Genomic DNA, 12,805 nt, shown 5'->3' with positions numbered 1-12,805 from the left:
GTCGTTTTCAAAACTTTCCCATGATGGGATTCCTTGGGACTTTTTTTCCCTCACTAAGGACATAATGAGGATACAAAATCAGTTGAGTTTGCTACTGTTGCAATTTGTCCTAGGTTTTTTCATATAATGACTGGACTACTTCTAGGCAGAGTGGCAAAGAAAAAGCCATATCGGAGACTGGCCAATAAAAGGAAAAGATTAATATGGGCAAAATAACAGACATTGGACAGAGGAAGATTGGAAAAAAGTGTTATGGACAGACGATTCGATGTTTGAGGTGTTTGGATCACACAGAAGAACATTTGTGAGACGCAGAACAAGTGAAAAGATGCTGGAAGAGTGCCTGACACCATCTGTCAAGCATGGTGGAGGTAATGTGATGGTCTGGGGCTGCTTTGGTGCTGGTAAAGTGGGAGAATTGTACAAGATAAAGGGGATTTTGAATAAGGAAGGCTATCCCTCAATTTTGCAACACCATGCCATACCCTGTGGACAGTGCTTGGTTGGAGCCAATTTCCAACAGGACAATGACCAAAATATGCAAGAACTATTTAGGGAAGAAGCAGGCAGCTGGTATTCTGTCTGTAATGGAGTGACCAGCGCAGTCACCAGATCTCAACCCCATTGAGCTGTTGTGGGAGCAGCTTGACCGTATGGTACGCAAGAAGGCACTTCAAGCCAATCCAACTTGTGGGCGGTGCTTCAGGAAGCGTGGGGTGAAATGTCTTCAGATTCCCTCAACAAATTAACAGCTAGAATGCCAAAGGTCTGCATTGCTGTAATTGCTGCAAAGGGAGCATTCTTTAATGAAAGCAAAGTTTGAAGGGCACAATTATTACCGGTATTTCAAAATAGAAATCATTATTTCTAACCTGGTCAATGTCTCGACTATATTTTCTATTCATTTTGCAACTCATTTGATAAATAAAAGTGAGTTTTCATGGAACGGTAGTGTATATATATGCAGTGATATAAATATATACATTTCTACTCATTTTAACTTTAAATCCCCCCACAGATTTGAAAACCTCAAACATCTTCTATATTGAATAATGTATAAACTAGTCTCAGCAGCATCTCTACACCTGTACCCTCATTAACCCTTTCACTGCCGCACGGCAGAAGGTTAACCCTTTACTATCACACAACCGACGGCAGTGAAAGGGTTAACCTTCTGTGTGTTGTCGCAGTGAAAGGGTTAACCGTTTTGGTAGTGCGGCAGTGAAAGGGTTAAGATACAAGGATCTATTCATATGCCAATTGACAACAAGCAGCCATTTATATTTACCAGGAAATCCAAGTCTAGTTGCCACATATTGGACCATGATAGGTTCAACCTATTAGTGACATCACACATGCAACTCAGATTTCAGGGAAGTACAGAGAAGCTCTCTCTCGCTCTCTCTCTCTCCAGGGGAAGAATGTGAAAAATTTGCTCTGGTGACAAGTACAAATAACAATCTGTGTAGTTAATGTCCCCCCTCAAGAAGAGTTAACCGTAATAAAGATGTTTCTGAGTGGAGGGATCTTTAAGGGCAGCGCACAGCCAAGGTCACATGACTCCAGCCAGCGGAAGATACTTGTTCTCATATATTTGTATTGTCATTCCCATCAACCTGCCTGTATGCCCCCCCCCCCCTCTGTGCTGCTATGACCCCTGACCCCAAGGGGGATTAATAATAAATAATAATAATACATATTATCTTACGTATGTCTGCCTTGAACACAGTGGCTAATGACGAAAACTTTCTGGTGCTGAAATGTAAACGTCTCTCTTTCTTTCTCTCTCCCTCCCTCCCTCCCTCCCTCCCTCCCTCCCTCCCTCCCTCCCTCCCTCCTAATAAAACAAAAATGTCTTACCAGCTGCAACACACACTGTATCTCTTGAAAGAGTTTGACTCAGAGATGGAAAAACATGATTTTTTTTTTTTTTTTTTAAGAATGTTCTTCTGAGGTCCATCATAACTCAAAATACAGGTCTGCTGTTTTCCAATATTTAAACAAACACATGCAGAGTAACCTTTTACAGCCTGGAAGGTTGTAAAAAAGGTCGTACGAAAGGTCATGTTTTAGCTGTAATGTTCGGTCAGACTGAAAAGACACATCTTTTTGAAAAGCCAGCAGCGAGGCGACAGCAGTTTAACACAAGGTGGCGGTGCCATGTTGAAATATGATGTGTTTTTTTTTATATTATTGATAATGAGTTGACAGGAGGAAGAGTGCTCTATGGGGTCAAGAAGAGGCTTGAACAAACACACTGTCTTCACTGAAGGTAGATGGTACTAGTACAAAACCCAGGTCATCACCTTTTGTCCAAGCTGCAAAGTTGTGACTCGTCAACTTTTTCACATTCAAAGTTGTTTATAAACCTATTCCCTAACTTAACCTTAACCACTCCCACTATCTACAAATGCATTTAATCCTTCCAGTCCATGGGATCTAGCATTTACAGTGAACATACTTCAGGCAGTCTTGCATGGAGCAGAAACAAAAATACTTTTAGTTTAGATTTTAGTTCACAAGCCCCCACCTTGACATTCTTGTTGTGTACAACAATGAAAAAGACCTTTCAGGTCTTCATCGGGTGCTTATTCTTTTTCATTGTTCTACACAAAACAAAATAAAGGCTTTTAAACCTAAATCCAAGCACCCTTGTTCAGCTCCAGTCCACACAAGAGTGCCAGAGGTTTCCCTCTTACATGTGATGATCCTGAACCCTTATTCTTCAAGAACTGCCTTTTCCTTGATTCTTATAGGAGAAGATAATAGTGTATCGAAATGTAAAACTGTAGCGACCATTCTCCTTCTCTGCCCTAGGTCTCCTATTTTAGCTTTTCATTGTCTAAACTAGTCGTCTGCCTGCATCCTATCAGCAGAGTGGGAGGGCATAAATATTTTTGCATTTTTTCGAGCTAAACCAAGCTGTGTATATTTATATGTATAACACATAATTATATACTTATGTATTAGGCTTGGGCGGTATGACGGTATTACGGTATACCAGGGTATTTAGAAATCCCGACGGTATTGAAAATCAATACCGGCGTCAAAATCACAGATGCACTTCAGTTTCTATTACAGTGAAACGGAGTTTTGAGTGTAGTGCACACACGCGCCAGCAGAGGGCAAGACCAGTCCTCACTAGTGGAGCGAGTGTATCACAACGGTGTTCACGTTTTACGGTAATGTTGCGACAGTGCTGTGAAAATACCGTAAAGCGTTGTGACGAGAGTTGGTGTGTTGTTGTGGTGCACTGGTGGAGCAAGCAAATAATCCGTCTCTTATTATATGTGAACTAAAGAGTACAAGGTTTACACAACAGCCCCCACCCGCTTTATTATTGTATTTGTACCTGTACTATCCGCTGTCAGCTGTTTATCTCTCTCTGTGAGCTTGATTAACTAGCGTTAGCTCACGTTAGCTAGCGTTAGCTCCGCGGCTAATCTTAGCATACCCTGAACTAAATCAATGACTAGGTTATAAAGCATTTGAGTAGTTTTCACTGCACATAGAAGTAGCCAAACAGCGGGAGCATTTCGGGAGCATATGACCAAAACCCAGGCAATTTCGAGCCCTTAAGGAATCAAATAGTCTGCCATGGCTAGGCTACATGCTAACGTAGTAGCACTAGATGCTGCGGGCTTCTGGCTACCATTCTGAGAGCTAACGACGTGATTTGTTTACTTGGTAACACGGGTTGGTGTGGTCACATAGGACAGAGCAGGAAGCCAGTGAACATGTTGTAGTTGTTAGAGTTATCACGAAGCCTGTCACCTGACCTGATGGTAAACGCATGTACACAATGTCCCCCTCCCCCAGCTCTAGGATGATGCCATTAGTTATGTACTCATAGTGGCCAGTATTATTGTGTTCATACAGACTAAAGATTCTCTGTTCATTTTTATACATCCTGATATGCATGTTCACCCCTGATTTAACATCAGCTGCAGTAAATCTGAAGCTGTAGGCTCCTCTCACTGGTGCTGTGAAGACGCCCCTGTGATTGGGTTGTAGGCGTTGCCGATGTTGGTGAAGACTTTGGTGTAGACCAGGATGGTTTCAACATTGAACGACGGGATGGGAAATGTAATCCGTGACCCAAAGAATGCATGCATGTTCCTACAGTATGTGTCGCTGCATGACTACGTTGCAATGTGTGCTACTTACGAATAAAGACTTGTTCAAGTCCAGTTTAACCCTTTCACTGCCGCACTACCAAAACGGTTAACCCTTTCACTGCGACAATATACAGAAGGTTAACCCTTTCACTGCCACACAACAGCCGGTTAACCTTTTCACTGCCACACGGCGACCGTTGGTTGTATGATAGTAAAGGGTTAACCTTCTGTCGTGTGGCAGTGAAAGGGTTAAGGAGAAGAAGAGGAAGAGGAGAACTAAGTACTGTACCACGGGTGACAGAAGAAGTGACACTTCCACTTTGAGACTGGTCATCCGAGGGCTCTGAAGGAAAACCACATTCGTCTCCTTCCATCTCTCGCCTGGAACACAAGGAAACCACGTCACCAGCTGAAACTAAACAAGCACAGATCAGTCACAGGTTCAATTCAATATCACTTCAATTCAATTCCATCACTTTTTATTGTCATTGTACCAGTGTCCAATGTCTATAGGAATATTCCATTTGGGCTATGGGGGTGTCGCTGAATGTCTATAGGAACATTCCATTTGTGTCGCTGAATGTCTATAGGAACATTCCATTTGGGCTATGGGGGTGTTGCTGAATGTCAGATTTCACACAGAATTGCATGGCTTCAAATCATGAGTTTATTTTGGTATAACTACCAGGCTATTAATAATACTTTTAATTTAAAAAATATTAAATAACTTTGGCTTTCAATTGATTTACTTTTGTTGTGTGGATAAATTACCCAATATTGATTTATCTCCGATAAGGCAGGGGATCTTGAATTTCGTAGTGGCAGAGGGAAAGATCGCTAGCTAAAGCTAGCTTAGCATTGCAGCTCAGATCAGCTCCAGTGCATTCTCATAGGGCTGGGCGAGATAACGATAAATATCACGATATATTTTAATAATCGATATCGAATATCGAAATTTAAAAAAAATCGAAAAATCGTTTTTTTTTTTTAATACCTGCAACAGGGCAGTTTTAAAACCAGAGACAGTGGAAAGACTCGTCTTTCTTGTCTGCAACTTAAAGTAATGGCTTTGCTTGTCCAAATGACAATACTGACCAAATTCAGATTTATTTTTCTCTTGTCCATTTATTTTGTTTGCTTTCTAATTTAAAATACATTTTGAAACCGTCTGTACACAGTAGGCTATGTGTGCTAGCAGAACTAGACTCCAGTCACGAGTCACAGTGCACAGTGGTTTTTTGTCCACCAAAAAAGTGCCAAAAGATCGAATATAAACTAGCAGAGCCAGAACTGTTCAACTCCTCTGGAGCCACAGCCAGCAGAGAAGCCGGTTTACTTTAGCTTTTAAACCAGCTGCAGCCTGAGAACTGGAGTGTGAGGGGATGTAACACTAAAGATGGCGGCAATGACAAAGAATTGCTGCAAAATAAATAAAAAAATTAAAATAAACATAATAAACATAAAAAAGAAACAAAAAAAAATTATACTTATAACAATTCGATAATTATCGATATCGAGAAATAAAATAAAATTATCATATCGTTATCGCGATATGATTTTTTTCCATATCGCCCAGCCCTACATTCTCATTCTCAGATTTAACTCTTGATATTCATATTTCAAATTGAATGTGTCCGGATGGCAAAATTCAGTATTGTTAAAACCCCCTGTAAACAGGGAGCGAAATTTACTTTTTGACTCACCGGCCAGTGGCGGGTAGATGGGAAGAGTCTACCCGCCAAGCATATTTCTTACCTGCCAATATATATTTTATATATACAATTTTTTTTTAAATAAAATATATATTATATAATCATACTTGTAGTTGTATTATCGCCACCACGCAATAAGTCAAAATGCTTGCTATCTGCAAACAGCTCCACTGTCTGTTTTGGCTGTGTTGCTCTTCTAGAAAAATAATCCTTTCAGGGTTGCCTATTGAAATACTCTACACTTTCCTACTGTACACTTTCCTGATTAATTGAAATGGGGGACCCTGATGTAAACAAGACGAAAGTCTTTCTCTGGTCTGCATCCCCTTAACAATTGTGTGTATTGAGCTGTACTGTATTGTACCCATTCTGCAATCTGTTAATAAAGTTTTCAATCAATCAATCAATCACACCTCCAGTACAGAAACATTGTTTGAGTTTGCGTGTCAGGTAGACCATTGATTGACAGTCGAGTCTGCCAATTACATCACATCGCTTGCACTCTGGTGCTGCAGCTGGACCCATTGCCCACCTCTGCTGTTGATAACGCTAGCCAAGTTATTATACACACAGATACACAGTGGGCCAGTGACTTTGGTGTAGGGGTGTAACAATGCATCGATCCTAAGGGGGAAATTCAACTGCATCGATTTGAAAATGTTAGAATAGATTATCGCAATTTTAATGTGTACACGTTATGTTATTGTCATGTCCGTTACAGCCAACACACCGACATACGCTACTGCATCAACGTTATGATTAACAAAGCAAGGCATTCGTTTTGTTGCATTAACGTTATATTACTATTGCTATCGATAAATCTAGGTGTTCTAAAATCTATTGCTATTGGTAAGAGAGACTATAATAAGTTGGTGTCTCGGAAAATGAGAGCCCTGATCGCGGAGTTTCAGGAAGTAAACAAGAAAAATTTGAGCTTCTGATTGGTCATTTGCTTTATTTCCCATGAAACCAGTCACTTCACTCTACTGTGATTGGACCGTTGGCTTGAGTGCAATGTGGGACTTGTAGTTTTTTAACGATCTCGCAGCGGAGGAAAAAAAAGACGAGAGAGGCTATAATCTGTATTCGCACAGCGTGCGCGTAATTGATTTTTACCGTTCGCATACAAATATTTTTAGGGGCCTGCTTATGAACTACACGTCTACACGCCACACGGCGGGCAGCCCTCTAAGTGTCATGCGCCAAAGGTAAAAACAGACCGCCCCTGGCGGGCGGCGGGCTTTAGTTTCGGTCCCTGCCTGTAAATCATCTGCCCTTTATTCGCTTTTAGTACACTTGATCTCAAGAAGGTGCTGAATGAGCTCAGTGGCAATTTTTCACGTCTGGTCAATGTTAGCATGGTGTTAATCACCATCAAAGATGGAAACAATTATAATAATAATAATAATAATTTATATGCTCCTTTCGTTCGTTCATTACAATTTACTCAAGCATAGTAACTGACACAATATTTCTGAATACATTCCCTGAGGTCCATAGATGTCCCTAGATACCAAGAACATGCAAATGGGCCTTGTAGAAGTGGAGCAATCTTCCATTTACTTGGGTATGTACTTTTAGGCGAATTTTCTGAAAATATGGCTAGGGCTTAAGAGGTTAAGCAGCCTACATGACTTTACAAATTGCATGCGCACTACGCTGTTCACACAAGACTCAATCTGGGATCTTGAAGTCATTGTGGTTTCAGACCATGGGACTGATCAGAGAGCTACAGGGCTTTACATGTTGACAGCTTAAGATTCTTCATTCTGTTCGTGGTCCCTCACTAGTTACTTCAAAGTCAATGCAACTCAACCACAGCAGAATGTCCTCTCTCTCTCTGTGGTCGCATCTTGGAACAATCTACACACAACAATCAAGCATTGATTGAGCAAACACAAATCATTTACAATTAGCTGAGGATTTTATCCAATGCGACTTACAAATTGTGTACAACAAGTCAGCAGGGTACATCTCTGGCAGCTAAGGGTAAGTGGAAATGTTCGTCAAATAGTGTCGAACTTGAGTGTTACTCTGTCTGACTAGTACAGGGTTCCCACGCTTGCCTTGAAAAAATGTTCCATGCTACCTCCTGATTTTCCATGTACCATATTAAGTGATGATCTATAGGCCCCTGAGGCTTTCTGCCCACATCCGCGCCCCCCTCCCCTCACACACACAACCCCCTAGGACACCTGACTACTTACTTGATTTAAAAGATGTGCCAGTCAAGTCTACATTGTAAATGCTTAGAGATTATATCTTATTGATCATATCAATGCATGAAATAATGCAACAAGCTGTAGATGAAAAACTATTTATTGAACTGGAACTTTGAAACACATGAGCACTGAGATTGATATATGTTCTCTCTTCTACTCCTCTCATATCTCATCCTGTCCTCTTCTCTCCACACCTCCCCTCTTGTGTCTGCTCCTGTCTTCTCTTCCTACTCTTCTCAACTCCTCTCCACTCTTCTCCCTTTTCCTCTGTCATCCTCTACTCTCTTCTCCTCCTCCTCTTCTTCTTCTCCTCCTCTTTCATCTTCACCCCTCTTCTCTTCCTCCTCCCTCTTTCCTTTATTTATTAGTCTTATTAGATTATGAGTCTTACGTAGAAGGGGTAGTATGCCTACTCTTCTTTTGTAAATCAAACTAATGAACCTAAAAGGGAAAACATAAGGCTGGTTCCCCTGTGGTTACTCAGTACAGCAACCCGACTAGTAAGCTTAGTTTAACAGTATAGATGTATAGAATCAGTCTAGGCATGATCAATGATTTTTCAAAAATGTCTCACCCCAAATGTTCCTATTTAGTAGTATAATCTTTTTTAAGAAAAAAAACGAAAAATCACAAAACAGCTAAAAGTAGATATAAGAATGAATGTTACAAAATTTATCAAGACTAGACTATTCATGTCAACTAGTATAGAAGTAACGTCACAGCCTAATGTGAAAATGTATTGGTAGTTAGCTAGCAATGCAAGCTAGCCAACACTAGCCAGTAGCTAGTTAGTTAGCAAACTGAATGTTGGCTAGCAAGATTGCACTCCATGTCATACCTGTCAACCCTTCCCGGGATTCTCCCGTATTTCAACCTTCTCTCCTGCCGTCCTCCCGTTAAAATATATTCCCGTATTTTTCCAGTTTTTTTTAAATTTATACAAAATGGCTGAAATTCCCCTCCGTGACGACAGGTGGCAGCAGTGTAGATTAGAACATTAGAACAGGAAGTGAGACCAGAAGGCGGTTGCCGAGAAAATGTCGGGCAAAGTGGGGTTGTTCCCGGAGAGCTCACTCTCGGCCGTGGTTTCTCAGTGTATAATGTATGGTGCTCTCCCTCAACATGCGAGTAGGGTGAGACAACACCATTCTTTAGTCCAAATAATACCCTACTTTATACTATATTATTGTCATTCGTTTAATGTAAAGTCAGTCTTACATTGGCACTGCTTTAACATTGCATTTACCCATAATCCATTGCTGTATTAGACCCATGTGCCAGTATACGTTTTGTAAAGTAATGAAGTGCAAATGTAAAGTTAATCAATACACAATGAAACAATATCTTTATCTATATCACATATGTCAAAACTACTTTAATAAAACAAGATTTCCGTTTTTCATTTCTACGCATTCATCCAAAACAAGACAGACTGTAGATGTCAAGGCTCCCGTGTTGGCTGGGAAATGCATGTATTTGACCCCTCTATTGAGATCGCGAGTAACGTTATTATTCCTGAAGTCCACCAATCCGAAACTATACTTTTAAAGTCCATATCACCAAGTTGCCTGCATCAAATTCCAACATCAAATATACCATATAGGATGCCAAGAGGGTTTTTATAAATTTTGTGCTCAATAGTTTCATTTTATTACTATTTTACACATCATCCAATACAATTGTCCAGGACAACTGTTTCTATTTCCATGTAAGTGTTCACTTTTGCTCAGTTTCCATGACTTTTCCATACCTGGAAAATGAAAAAGTTAATTCCATGTTTTTCAGGTACCGTGGGAACCCTGTACTAGTGGTATAGACAAACACAACGCTGGGCAATAATCATGTAGTTAAATTTTCACCATAGACAGGGTCATGTTGTCAAGTTTGAAGAGGTATCTCAGTCTAAGAAGGTGAACAGATTCTCTCTTTTCAGGAGAAAAAAAAGCTTGCATGGCAGCTGCCAGCAGATATGCTGCTTACAGATATCTGGCAACAAGCTTAAAGGACAAATCTGTAATGTTGTCAAACAGTGATCACTAGGCTAGGTGTTTATACAATCAGGCCCTGCTGCCAAGAGAGGTCTGGAGAAACTCACCTCACAGTATATTAAGTTACTAAACTCCCAACATATACACACCAGAGTCTAGACCAAAACAAAACATGTAAACAAAGTTCAATAGCAAGCGGGGATCTTTTACCTACTCTTCTAGATGTTGCTGTTTGACAGAATTACAGATTCTAGTATGATGCTAAATAATGTATATATTATGGTCAGGTCAGGGAGATTAATTGAAAAGGGGAGACCCTGATGTAAACAAGACGAAGATCTTTCTCTGGTCTGCATCCCCTTAACCCTTTCACTGCCGCACTACCAAAACGGTTAACCCTTTCACTGCGACAATACACAGAATGTTAACCCTTTCACTGCCACACAGCAGCCGGTTAACCCTTTCACTGCGACAACACACAGAATGTTAACCCTTTCACTGCCACACTACCAAAACGGTTAACCCTTTCACTGCGACAATACACAGGTTAACCCTTTCACTGCCACACACCAGCCGGATAACCCTTTCACTGCCACACTACAGAAGGTTAACCCTTTACTATCACACAACCGACGGTCGCCGGTGTATTGAGCTGTACTGTATTGTTGTACCCATTCTGAAATCTGTTACTAAAATGTTCAATCAATCAAACCCCGCGCGGGGTGTTTTTTCCCGCTAGCCCCGCCCGCTCGCGCCTCGGTCGGAAGTCGTTAGTTAGCAAGTTTCTGGTGTTAAATAACGTTGCTAAAGTATCAAAATGTGATATTATTGATATGAACTCACCGTGTGTTCCTTGTAGACAAGACAGTCCAGTCTAGAAAACGCGTATCGGTGGGGGCAACTAAAACGGTACGATAATGGTTATCAAGTAGTTGTATTTGAGAGCCGCCACCAAGCTAGCCAGCTTTATAAACGAGCTTTCCGGGAACTGCAACAGTTCCACTAGCGTCGTTTGTTGTAATGATGTGTTACTCGTGAACGAGTCGTACATTTTGAATGATTCTTTCTGAGGTAGTTGTGTAGAATGATAATGTCATTATTGAATGACTAATAGTCGGGGAGTAATGTTGAGGTTATTCCATGACAACACTGAAACACGTAATTTTTTATTATTATTATTATTATTATTATTATTATTATTATTATTATTATTATTATTATTATTATTATTATTATTATTATTATTATTATTATTATTATTATTATTATTTTTATTATTATTATTTTTATTATTAGAAATGTTTTCCTCTGTAAACAAATGCCAGTGAATATTTTTTTTTCTTCAAAAATGGCCACGCTCTCTGACAGTGGCGGCCGGTACATTCTTCTCCATGAGGGGCGCTATACCAAACATTTTGCAAACATGTACCACGCATTGGCGAATATTTAATTAGGTACAACTATCACCATTGCCAATCAATCAATCAATATATGATCACAGTCAGTCAAATGCAGCCAGGCTTCCAATATGCCCTACACAATCAGAGAGAGAGTGAGAGAGAGAGAGAGAGAGAGAGAGAGAGAGAGAGAGAGAGAGAGAGAGAGAGAGAGAGAGAGAGAGATATCGCAACTCTCACTTGTTAAGTTTAAACGCACAGTGGTCCAGCAGGCAGAAGGGCTTGATAAAGTATATCCACTGTCCAGACTGTGTTGATGTCCATCCATGTCCACACTGCATCCATATATAGCTTCTTGTTAGCCTTAGGCAACAAGTACTGTGTGAGTGACGAGCTGTGTCTTTGCCCATTTCCGCGTCGAACAGCCTGCAAACTACCTGGCGTTCCTATCGCCCTGCTCTAATACAAACTCTAACCTTAACCAACTTTGAAAGAGTGCCTAAGCTTAACCGTCGAAAGAACTTGCCGTCACGCTCTAAGACAAAGTGTGACTGCATCACAACAACACAACAGCTAGCATTGAGTAACTATCTACTAACCAGAAACTGGCGTCGGCCAATCAGAGAGAGCGTCTCCGTGAAATGCGGCTACGGAAAAAACTGGCATTGGCCAATCAGAGAGCGTCTCCGAGAAATGCGGCTACGGAAATTATAGACGCTGCTTGCTTTGATCGCTTTAAAACGCGCCCGGCTTCCATCATAATACATCATATTTCAACGCACAGCGCGTTACGCATTTGGCTGCTGTTGATTGGCTGCGACGGATACAGCGATGAAACCAGTGCACGGCGTGCACGCCCATTGTAAGCGCTATTGCGTCTAGCCCGAGAGAAATGCGGCTACGGGTTGCCCGAGAGAAATGCGGCTACGGAACGTATTCTCTATCAGACAGTCACTTCCTGTTCATGAAAACAATTATTTATATTTGATATATTAACGTTATATTGTGCATTGGAAACACAAACATACTTAAAATGAGTAAATATTATTCATTTTAAACATGTTTATATTATTTATAGGGCTATAAAAAAAATAATGTCTTCTTCTTCTCTCTTTTAACAGGGAGGGCGGCGCTCTAGCGCCCCCATTGACGGGCCGCCACTGCTCTCTGAGCTCTCTGATCAGGTCTGCAGTGCTCACAACTGCAGTAATGGCTAGCTGTCAATCACTCAAGTGCAACTTTCCCTGCACTGGTTGATCTTTTTATTCTATTATCCAATCAAAATAGGCTATTTGAGTCATCTAAGCCCTGCCCGTGCAGATTTGCCTCACGCCACCCACGAACGCGGGTTGAATGATTGACAGCCCT

At 40.9% G+C, this 12,805-nt stretch overlaps 1 protein-coding gene across 2 annotated transcripts in view; it reads right to left on the bottom strand.

Annotated features, from left to right (window-relative positions):
- frmd8 (FERM domain containing 8) overlaps nt 1–11,008 on the bottom strand; it is a 35,985-nt gene extending 24,977 nt beyond the window's left edge. The window contains exons 1-2 of one of the 2 annotated variants that reach the window (XM_084320817.1): nt 10,884–11,008; nt 4,408–4,499 (exon numbers count right to left, since the gene is read on the bottom strand). In XM_084320817.1, the coding sequence (XP_084176943.1) occupies nt 4,408–4,492 (85 nt within the window). In that variant the 5' untranslated portion in view covers nt 4,493–4,499; nt 10,884–11,008. Of the gene's footprint in view, nt 1–4,407; nt 4,534–10,883 lie in introns of both variants that reach the window. The other variant, XM_084320818.1, reaches the window with a different exon arrangement.
- Between the last annotated feature and the right edge of the window lie 1,797 nt (nt 11,009–12,805).

Source organism: Notolepis coatsorum (assembly GCF_963971535.1).
Source record: "Notolepis coatsorum genome assembly, chromosome: 8".
Classification (NCBI taxonomy): domain Eukaryota; kingdom Metazoa; phylum Chordata; class Actinopteri; order Aulopiformes; family Paralepididae; genus Notolepis; species Notolepis coatsorum.
This window is presented reverse-complemented; position numbering and strand designations above follow the sequence as displayed.